Consider the following 18172-nt stretch of genomic DNA (forward strand, 5'->3'; position numbering starts at 1 on the left):
CACTACACTTCCACCACCTATTGATTTGAATAGGAGGCGGATGCGCAGTACCCTGCCTTGGCCACTATCAGAAGACGGAGCAGCTCTGCAAGTGAGAATTTCAGGCCGATGGCTGATCGGCGGGGGTGCTGGGACAGGACCTATACTGATGACCTATCCTAAAGATCGGTTATCAATGCTAAAGTAGTGGACAACCTAAGTTTTTTTGTGTAATATGATCACTTAAAAATGTCTTTTTTCTGTGTGACACCTTATTTTGAGGCCTTTGTTTTAAAGAACTCTGCTGTGAGGGTTCTTTTTTGCAGGATGATCTGTAGTTTTCATTTACAGGGGGTGAAATAAGTATTAAACACGTCACCAATTTTCTCAGTAAATATATTTGTAAAGGTGCCATTGACATGAAGTTCTCACAAGATGTCAATAGCAACCCATCCAATCCACACAGGCAAAGAAATCAAACCATATATGTCCATAAATTAAGTTACATGTAATAATGAGAAATGACAGAGGGAAAAGTATTGAACAAGCTTCCTAAAATGTAATGAATACTTTGTATAAAAGCCTTCGTTGATGACAGCTTCAAGACGCCTCCTGTATGGAGAAGCTAGTCGCATGTACTGCTTAGGTGCAATTTTGTCCCATTCTTCCACACAGTTTTCAAATCCTGAAGGTTCCGTGGGTTCATTTTATGAACTCTGAGTTTTAGTTCCTTCCATAAATTTTCTTTTGGATTCAGGTTATGTGATTGCCTGGAATATTCTAACAGCTTTATTTTCTTTCTCTGAAAAAAAATTGAGAGTTTCCTTGGCTGTGTGTTTGGGATCATTATCTACCCTCATTTCATCCTGGTAGATGGCAGCAGATTTTTTAAGTATGTTTTGGTACATATGTGCATTCATTCTGCCTGCAATTATATGACCTTTACCAGTGCCGTAGGCTGAAAAACAGCCCCACTCCATGATGTTCTCATCTCCAAACATCCCTGTTTCTATATGGTGTTTTTGAGGTGATGTGCATTGCCTTTTGGCCTCCAAACATGGTGTGTATTATGGAATCCAAACAGTTCAATTTTGATCTCATCTAACCAGACTATATTCTCCCAGTATTTCACAGGCTTGTCTAAATGTTGGTGAGCAAACTTTAAATGCTCTTGAACGTGCTTTTTGTCCATAAATGGAGTCTTGTGTGATGAGCATGCATACAGTCCATGGAGATTGAGTGCATTACTTATTGTTTTCTTTGAAACAATTCTAGATCTTTCTGTGGCTCTCCACAAGTGGTTCTTGGCTCTTGGACAACTCTTCTGATTATTCTTTTCACTCCTCTTTCTGAAATCTTGTGGGGAGCACCTGGTCATGGCCGGTTTATGGTGAAAATTACGTTGTTTCCACTCCTGGATTATAGCCTCAACAGTGCTCACTGGACCCTTCAGTAGTTTAGAAATTCTTCTGTAACCAATGCCTTTAGTATGTTTCGCAACAATAATGTTGCAAAGTTTTTGAGACAGCTCATGATTCTTGTGTGACACTTTGGTAGTGAGACACCTTTTTATAGGCCATCAGATGATATCACTTTTCACTAAGTGGCAGGATTGCTTTCTAATTACTGATAGATTTCAGTTGGTGTCAGGACTTTCCACAGCTTTTTGCACCGCTTTTTTTTCATGTGTTCAATATTTGTCCCTGTGTCTTTTCTCATTACAGATAACTTAAGGACATCTATGTTTTGATTTCTTTGCCTGTGTGGATTGGATGGCTTGCTGCCGACATCTGGTGATAATTTCAGGTCAATGGCACCTTTATATTCCCTTAGAAGATTGGTGACGTGTTCAATACTTATTTCACCTGCCATCTACCACTTTAGGATACATTCAAATTATATTTTTTGGTGGCAAGGTAACAAAACCAGTATTGCTTTTGATTCTTTACAGTGCTCAGCATACAATTGTGCTCTCCAAAATCAGGTCTCTGCATAGTGATTTATTGTTCAGTGAAGAGCAACCAATAGAAATGGCAAGCAAAGCAGAATTGTATTTCCATTGGGTGCTCTGTAGAGGCGAGAGTGAATGGCCGTGTGTGACCCTTACCACTCTATCAAATGGACCTGCACATTTCTATACACTTCAAAAACCAGACGGCGCCATATTGTAAAGGAGAATGTTGTAACTGAACTAAATAGATTTTTAACAGCATGTTACAGCAAATAATAATCATTTAGTATGATCTAATCAATGGATATGAATGATATATAAAAACAAAGCCAAAAAAAGAAAAGCAGAGACCCCACAAACCAATTCCACTTACAAATAATAAATATAGCCTTATGCAAGTTAAACTCTTGCACATTTCTCCCACAAAGTAGGAGTTACCATAAAAATTACATAGTACAATATACAGTGGGGCAAAAAAGTATTTAGTCAGTCAGCAATAGTGCAAGTTCCACCACTTAAAAAGATGAGAGGCATCTGTAATTTACATCATAGGTAGACCTCAACTATGGGAGACAAACTGAGAAAAAAAAATCCAGAAAATCACATTGTCTGTTTTTTTTTCATTTTATTTGCATATTATGGTGGAAAATAAGTATTTGGTCAGAAACAAGCAATCAAGATTTCTGGCTCTCACAGACCTGTAACTTCTTCTTTAAGAGTCTCCTCTTTCCTCCACTCATTACCTGTAGTAATGGCACCTGTTTAAACTTGTAATCAGTATAAAAAGACACCTGTGCACACCCTCAAACAGTCTGACTCCAAACTCCACTATGGTGAAGACCAAAGAGCTGTCAAAGGACACCAGAAACAAAATTGTAGCCCTGCACCAGGCTGGGAAGACTGAATCTGCAATAGCCAACCAGCTTGGAGTGAAGAAATCAACTGTGGGAGCAATAATTAGAAAATGGAAGACATACAAGACCGCTGATAATCTCCCTCAATCTGGTGCTCCACGCAAAATCCCACCCCGTCGGGTCAGAATGATCACAAGAACGGTGAGCAAAAATCCCAGAACCACGCGGGGGGACCTAGTGAATGAACTGCAGAGAGCTGGGACCAATGTAACAAGGCCTACCATAAGTAACACACTACGCCACCATGGACTCAGATCCTGCAGTGCCAGACGTGTCCCACTGCTTAAGCCTGTACATGTCCGAGCCCGTCTGAAGTTTGCTAGAGAGCATTTGGATGATCCAGAGGAGTTTTGGGAGAATGTCCTATGGTCTGATGAAACCAAACTGGAACTGTTTGGTAGAAACACAACTTGTCGTGTTTGGAGGAAAAAGAATACTGAGTTGCATCCATCAAACACCATACCTACTGTAAAGCATGGTGGTGGAAACATCATGCTTTGGGGCTGTTTCTCTGCAAAGGGGCCAGGACGACTGATCCGGGTACATGAAAGAATGAATGGGGCCATGTATCGTGAGATTTTGAGTGCAAACCTCCTTCCATCAGCAAAGGCATTGAAGATGAAACGTGGCTGGGTCTTTCAACATGACAATGATCCAAAGCACACCGCCAGGGCAACGAAGGAGTGGCTTCGTAAGAAGCATTTCAAGGTCCTGAAGTGGCCTAGCCAGTCTCCAGATCTCAACCCTATAGAAAACCTTTGGAGGGAGTTGAAAGTCCGTGTTGCCAAGCGAAAAGCCAAAAACATCACTGCTCTAGAGGAGATCTGCATGGAGGAATGGGCCAACATACCAACAACAGTGTGTGGCAACCTTGTGAAGACTTACAGAAAACGTTTGACCTCTGTCATTGCCAACAAAGGATATATCACAAAGTATTGAGATGAAATTTTGTTTCTGACCAAATACTTATTTTCCACCATAATATGCAAATAAAATGAAAAAAAAAAACCAGACAATGTGATTTTCTGGATTTTTTTTTCTCAGTTTGTCTCCCATAGTTGAGGTCTACCTATGATGTAAATTACAGACGCCTCTCATCTTTTTAAGTGGTGGAACTTGCACTATTGCTGACTGACTAAATACTTTTTTGCCCCACTGTATATTAGGCTTTAGTTACTGTAAAGTGCTGGGACACCTACAGCGTCTCACTTTCCTAATATATATTCATCAAACTGAACAAGTTGCTGGAAGTGAATTATTGACTGGATTGATGGAATCAATGGATATGGGATGATTTAGCGAATCCTGCTTTGAGCAGGGGGATGGACCAGATGGCCCAGGAGGTCCCTTCCAACTCTACCATTCTATGATTCTATGAATCTGTCAGCAGGATTTCACACTAACTATAACTAACTATACTAACTATATGTGCATGTAGCCCAAAGACAAATTCAGCAAAACCTTTACATGGCCAGTCCGTTCCTCTCTCACTGAGAAAGGAGGCTCATTTCAACAGCAATTCAAACGCTGAAAGACTATGGTAGCTCTGAAGCCATAGATGTTTTTCCAGCCTGGCACCACCGCCTCCTGCTTGACTGACATTTCCTTTGACTAAAGTCACACAGCATAGAAGCAGCAGTACTGGGCGGGAGTCACAGAGCCTTCAGATCTACCATAGTTCTCTAGCCTCATTTGCATATCAATTTAAATACGGACTTCTAAGTATCAGGAGGAATGGACATGTAAAAGGAATTGCCGGACTTATCTTTAAAGCACCCATCTAGCGTTTGTAATTGCAGCACTGTAATAGTGTTACTGAGGTAACATACCTGGATATATTATACTCGCCACCCACCGTCAGCTGCTCCCAGCGCCGCTCCGGTCACGAGCACCACATCTTGTGACCACAACTTCTGACTGATCGGAAATCAACTGTAAAGGTTACACGCTCTCAATGCAAGTCTATGAAAGCCAGAACAAGTGACCTCCAGCTTGCACCAGCAAACACATGAGTGATCCGGCATGTCACAAACTACTGTCTATAATCGTGTATAAGTCGACCTGAGTATAAGCGGAGGCACCTAATTTTGCCATGAAAAACTGGGAAACTTATTGACTCTAGTATAAGCCAGGTATGCATTGTCTCTCGTCCCTATCCTTGTATGCATGGCTCCCCGTCCCCGTATGCATGGTTCCTATTAAAAGAAAAAAAAAAAAATCCTACTTACCTTGACTGCGCGCCCTCGCTGTATCTTGTTCCAGTGCCATCAGCTCTTCATGCCGAGCGATCATGTGTCCCCCCGCTCATTAAAGTAGTGAATATTCACTCCACGCCTATGGGAGTGGAGAGAGGTCAGTATTCATTACCTTAATGAGCGGCCACCTGAAATATTCATTTCTCTTTAGCAGCAGGCACAGGCTTTAGCTCCGCCACTCCCCCTCCCCGCCTTCTTTCTGGGACAATGACTAGTGTATAAGCCGAGTCATTGCTTAAAAACTTGTCTTTTTCCCCTTTTTTATCAGTACATATAAATAGTTTGGAGTGTAAAATCCTGCTGGCAGACTCCATTTCAGGGTCCGCACATCCCCATTAAAAATTCCACTTTCCATTTTTGTATGCGATATAAAATAATATGACTATGTAAACAACATCTTTTTTATTGCATATCATACAATTATACATTACAGTATGCCTAAACTCAGGGGCATTATAATTACATAGAACATGTGAAACATAAGTCAAGACCCCTCTGTCATGATACAGACTTAAAGGGGTATCTCCAAGATCCTATCCCAATATGTAGTATGTGTAATAATATTAGCAAATACCTCAAATTAGAAATGTAGTATAGTTCTACCGATTCGCTATGTCATTTACCACATGTGCAGGGCATTGCAGTAGCTTAGGTATCCATGATTAGAGTCACTCGTATAGTGACAGTCAGCTCTTAGTGGTCGTAACCATGGATACCTAAGATACTACAATGCCCTGTACATAGGGCAACATAGCAAATTAGAAGAACTACACCACATTTCTAATTGGAGGCATTTGCTAATATTATTATGATTACACCTACTACATAGTGGGATAGGATTTTGGAGATAGGAATACCTCTTTAACATAGGCTTATAGTTTGACAAGATCAGGTAAGATTAGACACATCCTTTTCATTTACCAAATTCTTTGAATGGCGTAATATAATAAGGTGTGACTGTCACTCATTAGAAAAAGCCTGGTGTTCTTTCTGGCGAATAATTGTAATCATACATATGCCTGGTTGTTATGTTTTATGGGGTAATCCAGTCTTTTGATAACAGTTGACTAAAGACTTCCAAACCCTCACAGCAAGAGCATTGCACACTGTCAGGATTCTCCAGGTAATGTGACTTGCCGGTGACTGCAGATTTAGCAAAAGATTGGACAACCCCTTTAATGGAAAAGAGAGAGGGCTGTCTCTGATCTTACCAATAGTTTTCTCCTCTCCTTCTCCCAATAATGAATGAAAATTCTTATTTTTTAATGTGTACACTAGTTCTCAGCTATGCTTAATACACAACCACAATGGGTGAAAACGCATCACATTGAACACTATTTGGCACAATGTAACATGGATTGTGCGCGATACAGAAAGTCTTCAATAAAGAAACTGGAATTTTAATAAGAATCTGTTTTGTCAGTTTGTCTAGCCGATGAGGGCCTAGCACTCCTAAACACAACACACACTTAGGGAAGGTGGAGGAGCATCATCATGGAGTATGCCATTATACTCATCAATGAGATATCTGGGGCTTAGTTCACCAAAAATAGGGGCAGTGTAAAATTTACATATAAAATGCAGACAAACATCAGAAGTCTAACAAAATATAAAATGTTTACTTCTAACCAATAAGACTGCTCAACTAGCAGTAGTAACTCCAAGCAGCACCTAGTGTGCCGGAGGCCTCTACAGCACTACAGAAGGCACATATATTACAGATTTCACATACATTGGCTTGCAAAGTGTGAGAATTAAAGGGGTAATCCAGCATAAGGGGGACAAAGTGTCCTTTCCCCAGAATCAGCGGCTCTCATGTCTGCATTGTCTCAGGTATTCCCCTGATTATGACACAATACTCAGCACACACCCTGGACAGGAGTGTCCTCGTATTTTCATCCCGGACGCCCTCTTTAAACACTAGCTATACTCCCAAAAAGCACACGTTGGTTTTAAAACAGAAGTCTGTCTGATTTGCAAAGGCTATTCAATAACGTAGTACAGCAATACAGTATTCATGTCCAAGAGTCACCCATTATTGTTACCGTATAATAATCCTTAAGAATAGTCTCCCCCACATTCCACCATTGTATAAAAAAGCTCTCTATGGAAGACCATACAAGGCACAGTACATCAAAGCAATGTCCTCTTGAAGCTGCATTAGTTCACAGGCTTGAAATCCCAGGAAACATAAAAAAAATGGCCTCTCATATATCCTCCAGTGATCTTCAGACACCCAAGTGTCCCGTGCAGCTGTCGGATGTACACACGTGTGGTGTGACTAGCATATAGTAATCACATAGCTGCTGAGCTTTCCATACAATGTAAAAGTAACATTTTTAAGTAACAAGGCGTATTACTCAATCCTTCTCTTACAGAATAATAGGACAGATCAAAATACAGCTCAAAAAGTTTTTCAAGCGTTTCAAACTTGGATCAGTACGAATCTAAAGTGGTCAGGGTGTCCAACTGACGAATCCATTCAGGCAATGTATCAATAAACTACAGTCCGGTTTGGGTTGAGATTTCAGGTTGTGTGTAGCTTGAGAGATTGTAGCCACTCCTGGAGCTTCAGATACACGGTGCCTCTCTGGGCTTCGGCCACAATGCATCTCTGGGTCTCACTCACCAAATTCATGGTTGCTGAAAAGAGTACCAAACAAATTTGTTTTATTAAGCAGAATTCTGGATACTTCCACATAACACATCTGTTTGTTTTTGGTGGGGGAAGGGGTTACATTTGCAAGATTTGACCTCAGACCATTATCCCAAACCCACAGTGCTAATGTAGCTACCTATGAATCAGATTAAACTTTAGGTTCACTTACTTATACATACCTGATTATATTTTTTCGAGGCAGCTCTTTTTGAACTCGGAAACATTTTATTTTTGCCTCCCAACATAATGTGTTCTCCAAGAAAGAAATAAAATGTCCCCCGTCACTTAATTCAAACTGCAGCCCTTCTTAGTCACGTGTCAAGTCAGACTGCAGTCTGAAAAAGCACAGTTCACTGTCAGAAGAGTTGTATTAAAACCACAAATACCTTCATGAACCAAGGAGAATGACTGATGTCAGAAGAAATACCGTAAATCTTCTCCTTGGCTGACTAAGCAGGGAGGACCAAGATGGAAAGAAAATCCATTGTTAGCAGATAAAATGTATTTCTTGTGTTGTACACTTCTCTGTAAGATCTGGTATGCGTGCTTACTATACTGGTCTTGCAACTGTTAAGAAACAGGTCTTGGGAGCGGAGTGTCTTTAGATTGCAGCCTGTTCCCACAAGCGACTAGGACAGGCATCCGTTTGAATTAAGTCCGTGGGAGGTGTAGGGGTGGAGATGGCATCTATAATATAACGCTGTAAGCGTCACTCTGTCCGAAGCCTTTATAGACTGCGCAAGCGCGACGCGCCTGCGCAGTCTGGTTCCAGACAGGATGAGGCAGCCAGCGGTGAGGAGTGTGTATGGCGCCGGAGATGGCGGTACCATACACACTGCATACCGCCATCTCCGACGCCATACTTACTTACCTGACCGGGAGGAGGGTTGCCGCAGCGCTTCTCTTCGGCCGAAGACTGGGGCAGGAGTGCGGCCGGAATCGCGCTGCGCATGCGTGATCCGGCGCCATTTTACTGAAGACACAATTGCAGTGTGTCTTCAGCAATATGGCGCCGGGGCATGAGTGTGGACGGAATTGCGCATAGCGCGATCTGGCGCCATTTTACTGTAGACACACTTGCAATGTGTCTTCAGCAATATGGCGTCGGACAGAGCCATGGGCATATGCTATTCCGGCCGCACTCCTGCCTCGGCCTTCAGCAGAACAGCACTGGAGCACAGGAAAGAAGGGTGAGTATAAATGTTTTTTTTTTTTGTTTTTTTTTAGTTTTAATAGGAGTGAGGGGACTATGCATACCAGGATAGGGGGGTGAGGGGGCCATGCAGGCCAGGCTTGGGGGATGAGGGGTACCATGTATACCAGGATAGGGGGGGTGAGAGGGCCATGCATACCAGGATAGGGGGAGGTGAGAGTACCATGCATACCAGGATAGGGGGTGTGGGGGGGACCATGCATACCAGGATAGGGGGATGAGGGGTACCATGCATACCAGAATTGGGGGATGAGGGGTACCATGCACACAAGAATAAGGGGATGAGGGGTACCATGCATACCAGAATTGGGGGTGAGGGGTACCATGCATACCAGGATTGGGGGATGAGGGGTACCATGCATACCAGGATTGGGGGATGAGGGGTACCATGCATACCAGGATTGGGGGATGAGGGGTACCAATGCATACCAGGATAGGGGGTGAGGGGACCATACATACCAGTATAGGGATGAGGGAGTACCATGCATACCAGGATTGGGGGATGAAGGGGACCATGCATACCAGGATAGGGGGGTGAGAAGACCATACATACCAGGATAGGGGGGTGAGAAGACCATACATACCAGGATAGGGATGAGGGAGTACCATGCATACCAGGATTGGGGGATGAGGGGTACCATGCATACCAGGATAGGGGGTGAGGGGACCATGCATACCAGGATAGGGGGGTGAGAGGACCATGCATACCAGGATAGGGGGGTGAGAGGACCATGCATACCAGGATCATGCATACCAGGATTGGGGGATGAGGGGTACCATGCATACCAGGATAGGGGGTGAGGGGACCATGCATATCATGATAGGGATGAGGGAGTACCATGCATACCAGGATTGGGGGGTGAGAGGACCATGCATACCAGGATAGGGGGTGAGGGGACCATGCATACCAGGATAGGGATGAGGGAGTACCATACATACCAGGATTGGGGGGTGAGGGGACCATGCATACCAGGATGAAAAATGGGGTGCCATGCATACCAGGATTGGGGGGGTGAGGGTACCATGCATACCAGGATAGGAATGAGGGGTGCCATGCGTACCAGGATAGGAGGGTGGCAGCACAAAACAGGATGGGAGACCATATAACAATAAAAATGCTCGCCACCCGGGCGTAGAACGGGTTCATAGCTAGTTTCTTTGCATTCTTGAAGAACCATTTTAAAAGGTCTGTTTTTACAAATGTGAACAAAGCAAGATGCTGGTACAGACTAATGTTAACTCCTGTTGTCAATCTCTGATAGTGGAATTTAACAAGCACCGGTGGAGGGCAGTCATTCCAAGCACTCATCGGTGCACCCTAGATGTGACTGCATGGCGCCATGAATGCCAGGGGTCTGCCGAAAACCCCTGTGGCCTCTCATCAAGGTACTCCTGTGACAATCAGCCTGTAGCTGGCGTTTATAGGAGACCATGATTTTTGCTACATACAATAATGCTGTGGCATTGCTGTATATAGCACAAGCGATCAGATGATCGCAGGTTCAAGTGTCCAGAGGGGACTAACTAATGCAGTGAACATATACAAAATTATATATATATATATATATATATATATATATATATATATATATATATATATATATATATATATATATATATATATATATATATATATATATTTATTTCATTCATTCAAACCACCCATAATTTCCCCCAATAAAAATTAAAAGAAATTGAAAAGTTAAAGAAAAGAATACAAATATTTGATATCGCTGCATTCGCAAAACTCTGATCAATCAAATTATTAAATAAATTAACCCCAACGGTAAAACTGTAAACTGCACAACTAGAAGAAAAAATAAAAACCTAGAAGTGCAGTTTTTCAGCCACTGGAACACAAAAAAGCCAAAAAATACATAACAACAGGCGATCAAAATATTTTATCTACCACAAATGTAATGTCAAGAAAAACATCAACTAGGGGGTGCGAAAAACAAGCCCTCAATATCCTGAAAATTGAAAGCATTACGGCTCTTGAAAAATGTTGAAACAAGCAAAAATTTAACCTTTTTTCTCCAAATTTCTGAATTTTTTTTCACTACTTAAATAAAATAAAAACTATACATATTTGGAGTCCGTGTAATCATACTAAAAAAAAACCAAAAAAAACACAATTGTGAAATTGTGCTTTTTTCGCAGCACTTTAAGTTTTTTCCCCCGCTTTCTAGTACATCACATGATAAAATGGATGTGCCATTCAAAAGTACAACTTGTCCACCAAAAGATAAGACCTCAGATGGCTTTGTCGATGGAAAAATGAAAAAAGTTATGGCTCTTGGAATAAGGGGAGGAAAAAAACAATAGGGCAAAAATGGAAAATCACCTGGTTGGGAAGTGGTTAATAATACCTAGGCTGCGGTACTACGTGACGCTTTTTCTCATGTGGTTATAGGGAAGATACAAGGGCAACCCATTGTCATAAATCTAATCAAACAGAGGCAACAGTGGCAATCTGGAAATCTTTGGTTACTGGTTGTTTGTAGTGATGTGATCAAAAGGCATTAAATGGGTTGCCCAAGTTAAATATCCTTAAAGGGGTTGTTCACTATTTCACAAAATGACCCCTTCAACTCCCTCCTCAGGCGGAAAGCACAAGCCCCTATCACAAACATTTGTTCTGATGACCTAGCCTCCTACTTTATAGAGAAAATAGATAATATCCGTCAGGAAATCCGCTCCCAGACACCAGGTGATGTGACTCCCAGCCCTCCATTTCCCCTGGCTCACTCTTCACATTTGATCCCACCACAGAAGAAGATGTCTCCAGACTCCTCTCCTCTTCTCCTCCAGTCTCTCTCTCGAGTCGTCACAACTCACCTAACTACAATATTTAATTTCTCCTTCTCCTCTGGCATTTTCCCATCCTCCTTCAAACACTCCATCATTACTCCATTATTAAAGAAACCCGCCCTCGACCCATCCTGCACAAACAACTACAGACCAGTCTCCAATCTCACCTTCATCTCTAAACTCTTGGCGCGCCTTGTCTACCCACCTTCCGCCCCCTACATTCGATAGAAACTGCACTCAAAGTGACCAACAACCTTCTGACAGCAAAATGTAACGGTGACCACTCTCTGCTCATTCTTCTCGACCTTTCTGCAGCTTTTGACACTGTTGACCACCGTCGCCTACTCTCTAAGCTCCAGTCACTAGGCATTAAGGACACTGCTCTCTCCTGATTCTCTTCCTATCTTTCTGACCGCTCCTTCAGTGTTTTGTTTGCTGGCTCCACGCCATCCCCTCTTCCTCTCGCTGTCGGGGTACCTCAGGGCTCAGTTCTTGGCCCCCTTCTCCTCGCTCTACACAGCCCCAATTGGACAGACCATCAGCAGATTTGGCTTTCAGTACCATCTTTATGCTGATGACACACAATTATACGTCATCCCCTGACCTTATCCCCAATTATAAGTCATCCCCTGACCTTATCCCCGCTGTACTACAGAACACTAGTGACTGTCCGCAGTCTCCAACATCATGTCCGCCCTCCATCTGAAACTCAACCTCTTCAAAACTGAACTTCTGCTCCCGCCGTCCACTAACCTCCCTAAATTTGACATTGCCCTCTCTGTGGGTGGAACATAATAACACCCTGGCAGCAGGCGCATTTTTATTTTTAATTCGTTTATTGAACCTCAGAACACGAAAAAAACGAAAATGTATAACATACATATTGGCTTATGATAGAGCATACAAATTTCCATCTATTGTGAAATACAAGACAAAAAATTGCACATTCCCACTGATATACAAGGTAATATGTACATAACCCTCCAAGCATACGCAAAGAACAGCTGGCTGCACACTGTGAAGCATGTATATCAATCAAATCTCACAAGCCTCCATTATGTTACTCGGATAATAAAATCTAATTATAAATTCCTAAACTACAACTACCACTACATAAACTGGTATTTACTATTTCGTAGCCTAGCATCCTACATCATATCTCCCACGCGATGTCTCATCTTGCAAAGTGAGATGAGAGGAATTCCACCTCTTTTCAAATTTACCCGGGCATCTCGTTTTGATATAATGTGCGCTCGTAAGGAACAATCGAATTTACCAAATCAATCCAAATCCTAAGAGAGGGACATGAGCTTCCCATCCACCTTAGTGCCAATACTTTCCATGCCATAAACAGTGATATAATGACCCCAAATCTCCTCAACCCATACCCCAAACAAGCAGACCAGAGGCTCAAGAGGGACAGGAGCTTGTACCAGGGATGTCAGTAATGATGTCACCTCCTTCCAATAATGTAGGATAGTGGGACACTGCCACACCATATGGATAAAATCTGCATCTGGTGAGTGACATTGCAGACATTCTGATGATTGAAAATGACCCATCCTAAAAAGTCGTGTCGGAGTCAAATATGATTGATCTATAATATAACGCTGTAAGCGTCACTCTGTCCGAAGCCCTTATAGACGGCGCAAGTGCGACGCACCTGCGCAGTCTGGCTCCAGACAGAATGAGGCAGCCAGCGGTGAGGAGTGTGTATGGTGCCGGAGATGGCGGTACCGTACACACTGCATACCGCCATCTCCGACACCATACTTACAGGCCCGGATTGGCAATATAACCAACCGGGCATTTTCCCGCTGGGCCGCTGTTATGTGGGCCGCGGGCGGCAGAGCCCGATCATCTGGCCGCTTGCCAGCTGCTGCGGCCACTGTTGCTCCTGCCGCCGGCCCTCTGCGGGCACGGCGGTGATAGTTTCCAAGTTCCTCCCGCACTGCAGGGAGACAAGCCACCACGCCCCCCCCACGCACCCCATCCTCGCCGTAGCATGAGACCCACCCCCAGCCACTCACAGTGTCGCTTGCCTTCTGTTCGCAGGACCTGTGATGAGGTCACAGGAGGGGAGGAGTCAGGGGTCACATAATCAGGAGCCTTTGTCCAGACCCCTGATCATGTGACCCCTGACTCCGCCCCTCCTGTGACCTCATCACAGGTCCTGTGCGCTCAGCCTTGCTTCTTGGTGTCTGCAAGACTCTGCTGTGCTGTTGGCTGTTGTCATGGTGCTGGATGAGATAAGCATGTGTGGGGTCAGGAGGGGTTTACAGGGTAGATGTAGCAGAGCCGCGTGCACGAGGTGTACGGAGCGGAGCCGCGTGCACGAGGTGTACGGAGCGGAGCCGCGTGCACGAGGTGTACGGAGCGGAGCCGCGTGCACGAGGTGTACGGAGCGGAGCCGCGTGCACGAGGTGTACGGAGCGGAGCCGCGTGCACGAGGTGTACGGAGCGGAGCCGCGTGCACGAGGTGTACGGAGCGGAGCCGCGTGCACGAGGTGTACGGAGCGGAGCCGCGTGCACGAGGTGTACGGAGCGGAGCCGCGTGCACGAGGTGTACGGAGCGGAGCCGCGTGCACGAGGTGTACGGAGCGGAGCCGCGTGCACGAGGTGTACGGAGCGGAGCCGCGTGCACGAGGTGTACGGAGCGGAGCCGCATGTGTACGAAGTGTACGGAGAGGAGCCGCATGTGTATGAGGTGTACGGAGCGGAGCCGCGTGTACGAGGTGTACGGAGCGGAGCCGCATGTGTATGAGGTGTACGAAGCGGAGCCGCGTGTGTACTTGGTGTACGGAGCAGAGCCCTATGTGTACGGGATGTACGGAGCGGAGCCAAGTGTGTACGAAGCATACAAAGCGGGCTTTTCCCACGGACACAGGAGTACACGGCGGAGCCCCGAGGAGCATTTTAAAACACACATGACGTTCCACCGGAAGTGATGTGCTTGAAGCTGACCGGAAATGAGATAATTTCTTGAGGAGATTGTGACAGAACCAGGAATGCTTCAGATCCATCACCATGTCCTCCTCCGACAGCGCAGACAGCAGGATCGCCTTGGAATCGGGGATGCCGGCCATGTGAGCGGATCATGATATGTCCTGCATCGGGAGGCTCAGGTGGGCACTACAATGGGAGCCGGGCTGCTATAGTATCTTTATAGAATCTTTATTTTTTTCTCTCTTTTTCTTTCTCTGTTCTTTCTTTCTCATTCTCTGTTCGTTCTTTCCCTCATTTTCTCTCTCTGTTCTTTCTTTCTCTCTCTAATCTTTCTTTTTTCTCTCTCTCTCTGTTCTTTCTTTTTTCTTTCTTTCTCTCTCTATTCTTTCTCTGTCTCTCTCTGTTCTTTCCCCTCTTTCTCTGTCTCTCTGTTCTTTCTCTGTCTCTCTGTTCTTTCTTTCCCCTCTTTCTTTCTCTCTTCCTTAGTGCCAGTCAGTGTGCCCATAATGCCAGCCACTGTGCCCTCAGTACAAGTCAGTGTGATCAGCAGTGCTAAATGGGTGCGATCAGGCGTGGACATGGGTGTGACTAGTTGCGGAATGGGTGTGGCCTAAAATCAGTCTTTGCCCCTCTTTCCCTTCCTCAAAAGTTGGGAGGTATGATAGGGGCAGCTATGACCAGGGGGTCTGGTTGCCCAGTGGATAGCAGTTCTGCCAGGACCGCTGTCACCGTGCGTACAAAAAGGGACAGAGCTTTGGGAGGACTGAGGACTGAGCTGAAATACTGGACACAGCTGTGACTACATGTTATATAGTCATGTTAATCTCCTCTCACTTCTTGTAATCTACAACTGTACAAAAATATTATATAGTCACCATGTGACTAGTGGGCCTGTGTAACTTCAAATGCCAGGGCTGAATTTTAGTCCCAGTCCGGCCCTGCATACTTGCATACGTACCTGACCGGGAGGAGCATTGCCGTGGCGCTTCTCTTCGGCCGGAGACCGGGGCACGAGTGTGGCCGGAATCGTGCACTGGCATAGCGCGATCCGGCGCCATTTTACTGAAGACACACTTGCAGTGTGTCTTCAGCAATATGGCGCCGGACAGCGGTATGGGCATATGCCATTACGGCCCTCCTGTCCTGGCCTCCAGCAGAACAGCGCTGGAGCACAGGAAAAAAGGGCGAGTATAAATGTTTTTTTTTTTTTGTTTTTTTTTTTTAGTTTTAATAGGAGTGAGGGGACCATGTATACCAGGATAGGGATGAGGGAATACCATACATACCAGGATTGGGGGGTGAGGGGACCATGCATACCAGGATGAAGAATGGGGTGCCATGCATACCAGGATTGGGGGGGGGGGGTGAGGGTATCATGCATACCAGGATAGGAATGAGGGGTGCCATGCGTACCAGGATAGGATGGTGGCAGCACATAGCAGGATGGGAGACCATATACCAATAAAAATGCTCGCCACCCCGGCGTAGAACGGGTTCATAGCTAGTTATATATAACTTTATCATTCTGTTATTAATAGATGGTGATAATCCGATCGGAGACTCCAGGATCTCTTCCCACTCCTCTCCCTGCGTATTAGGGATGAGTCTTTCCCACTTCCCTTTAATAGAGCTTATAGCAGATTCTGCTCCCACTGACAGCATGTACTGTATGGGTACAAAGAGGAGATAAGACCCTGGGGAACTTGTGAATTAAGGATTCCTATCAGAGGTAGAGATGAAATAGTACGCCCCCACACTTACACCTCATGTGTGATTGAAGGGCCGATCTCAACTGTAAATAGCGGAAAAATTTGGATCTTGGGATATCATGTGTAACTTGTAATTGCTCAAGTCCCCTGGTCATACAAGTCCCCCATCGAGGAGACGTTATGTTGAATCCAAAAATCAGTGGATGGGTGATTTAATAATTCCGATGAAATAATCATTATTCCACAGGGGCATTTCAGCTATAAAATCTTTAAATCCAATCACTTTCTTAATTTGCCTCAATGCTAATCACGCCAGTCGGAGCAAGGGTAATAGACGAGGGACATAAGTCCTCTCTGATTCAAGGAAACCCAATAGGCAATCAGTTCGTGCAGCTTGAAGCAGGTGATTTTCAGAATTGGGGAGGAAATTACCCAGCATCCATTTACTTAAAGCTTTAACCTGCCCAGCTAAATAGTACAGGAAAAAGTCTGGTAACGCCGCCCCACCTCCCTTTTTAGGTCTTTGTAGGGTGGACAATTTAAGTTTGGGTCTAGTTTTCCCCCATATAAAAGACATGATTTGGGAATTAGATTCACAAAGAAGGATTTGGGTACCATTACTGCACTGTGCTGAAGGGAGTAGCTAAGCTTGGGGAGTAATATTTTAATCAGGTTAATGTGTCCGGCTACAGACAGCGGGAGTTTGCTCCAAGTTGCAAATTTAACTAGTTCCAGCAGTGGGTGGATATTAAGTTGTGAGTCAAGCGCACTATTATGAGATATGTAGATACCCAAATATTTAAAGCTAGATACAATAGACAGCGAGGAAAGAGCCTCCAGCTGGGGCATGGGAAAGAGGTAACAGAGCAGACGTCTCCCAATTTATATGTAAACCTGAATAATTTACTAACTATCTATAATGGCAATTACTTGCGGCAGAGTATCCTCTGCTTCATCCATAAATATCACCATATCGTCAGCATATAGACCAATGGTATCTACCCGACCCGCTATATCTATACATCTAATGCCAGGGGAAGACCTAATACATATTGCCAGTGCCTCAATCGCAAGGGTGAAGAGGAACGGGAAAGGAGGCACCCTTGACTAGTCCCCCTATGTAAGGAAAAGGACTCAGACATGGAATTATTTACTATAATACGGGCCTTGGGTTTCATATATAGTATTTTGATCCATTTTATAAATTTATCACCATAGCCATATCTTTGCAAACATGCGGAGAGGAAAGGCCACTCAAGAGAGTCAAAAGCCCTGGCGGCATCTAACGATGCCAGTGCCCATTTGTTGTCTGGCATTAGGGAGCTATATTGGACTATTGACTGGACTCGTCTAATGTTGATGGAAGTGCTGTTACCAGGCATAAAGTCCGTTTGATCAGGATGTTTAACCCCTTCCCGACCTGTGACACAGCGTATGCGTCATGAAAGTCGGTGCCAATCCGACCTATGACGCATACCCTGTGTCATGAATTCAAAGCCCCCCTGCGGGTCGGGTGACCGGGGTCAATGAAAGGTCACCTGACCCGCAGATACAGGGGGCTTTGTAATTCACCACAGGGGGCGTGGCTTCGCCCCCACGTGGCTACGATCGCTCTGATTGGCTGTTAAAAGTGAAACAGCCAATCAGAGCGATAGTAATATTTCATCAATGAAAATTGATGAAATATTACAATCCAGCCATGGCCGATGCTGCAGTAGCATCGGACATGGCTGGA

General features: G+C 44.6%; 1 protein-coding gene across 2 annotated transcripts in view; it reads right to left on the reverse strand.

Annotated features, from left to right (window-relative positions):
* Positions 1-5486: 5486 nt before the first annotated feature.
* Positions 5487-18172, reverse strand: part of FAM185A (family with sequence similarity 185 member A) — a 125909-nt gene continuing 113223 nt past the window's right edge. For both annotated transcript variants that reach the window (XM_073573643.1, XM_073573644.1), the window contains one exon: positions 5487-7742. In XM_073573643.1, coding sequence (XP_073429744.1) covers positions 7734-7742 — 9 coding nt within the window. In that variant the 3' untranslated portion in view covers positions 5487-7733. The remainder of the gene's footprint in view (positions 7743-18172) is intronic.

Source organism: Dendrobates tinctorius, unplaced genomic scaffold (assembly GCF_039654945.1).
Source record: "Dendrobates tinctorius isolate UK_male_01 unplaced genomic scaffold, ASM3965494v1 ptg000035l, whole genome shotgun sequence".
NCBI lineage: Eukaryota > Metazoa > Chordata > Amphibia > Anura > Dendrobatidae > Dendrobates > Dendrobates tinctorius.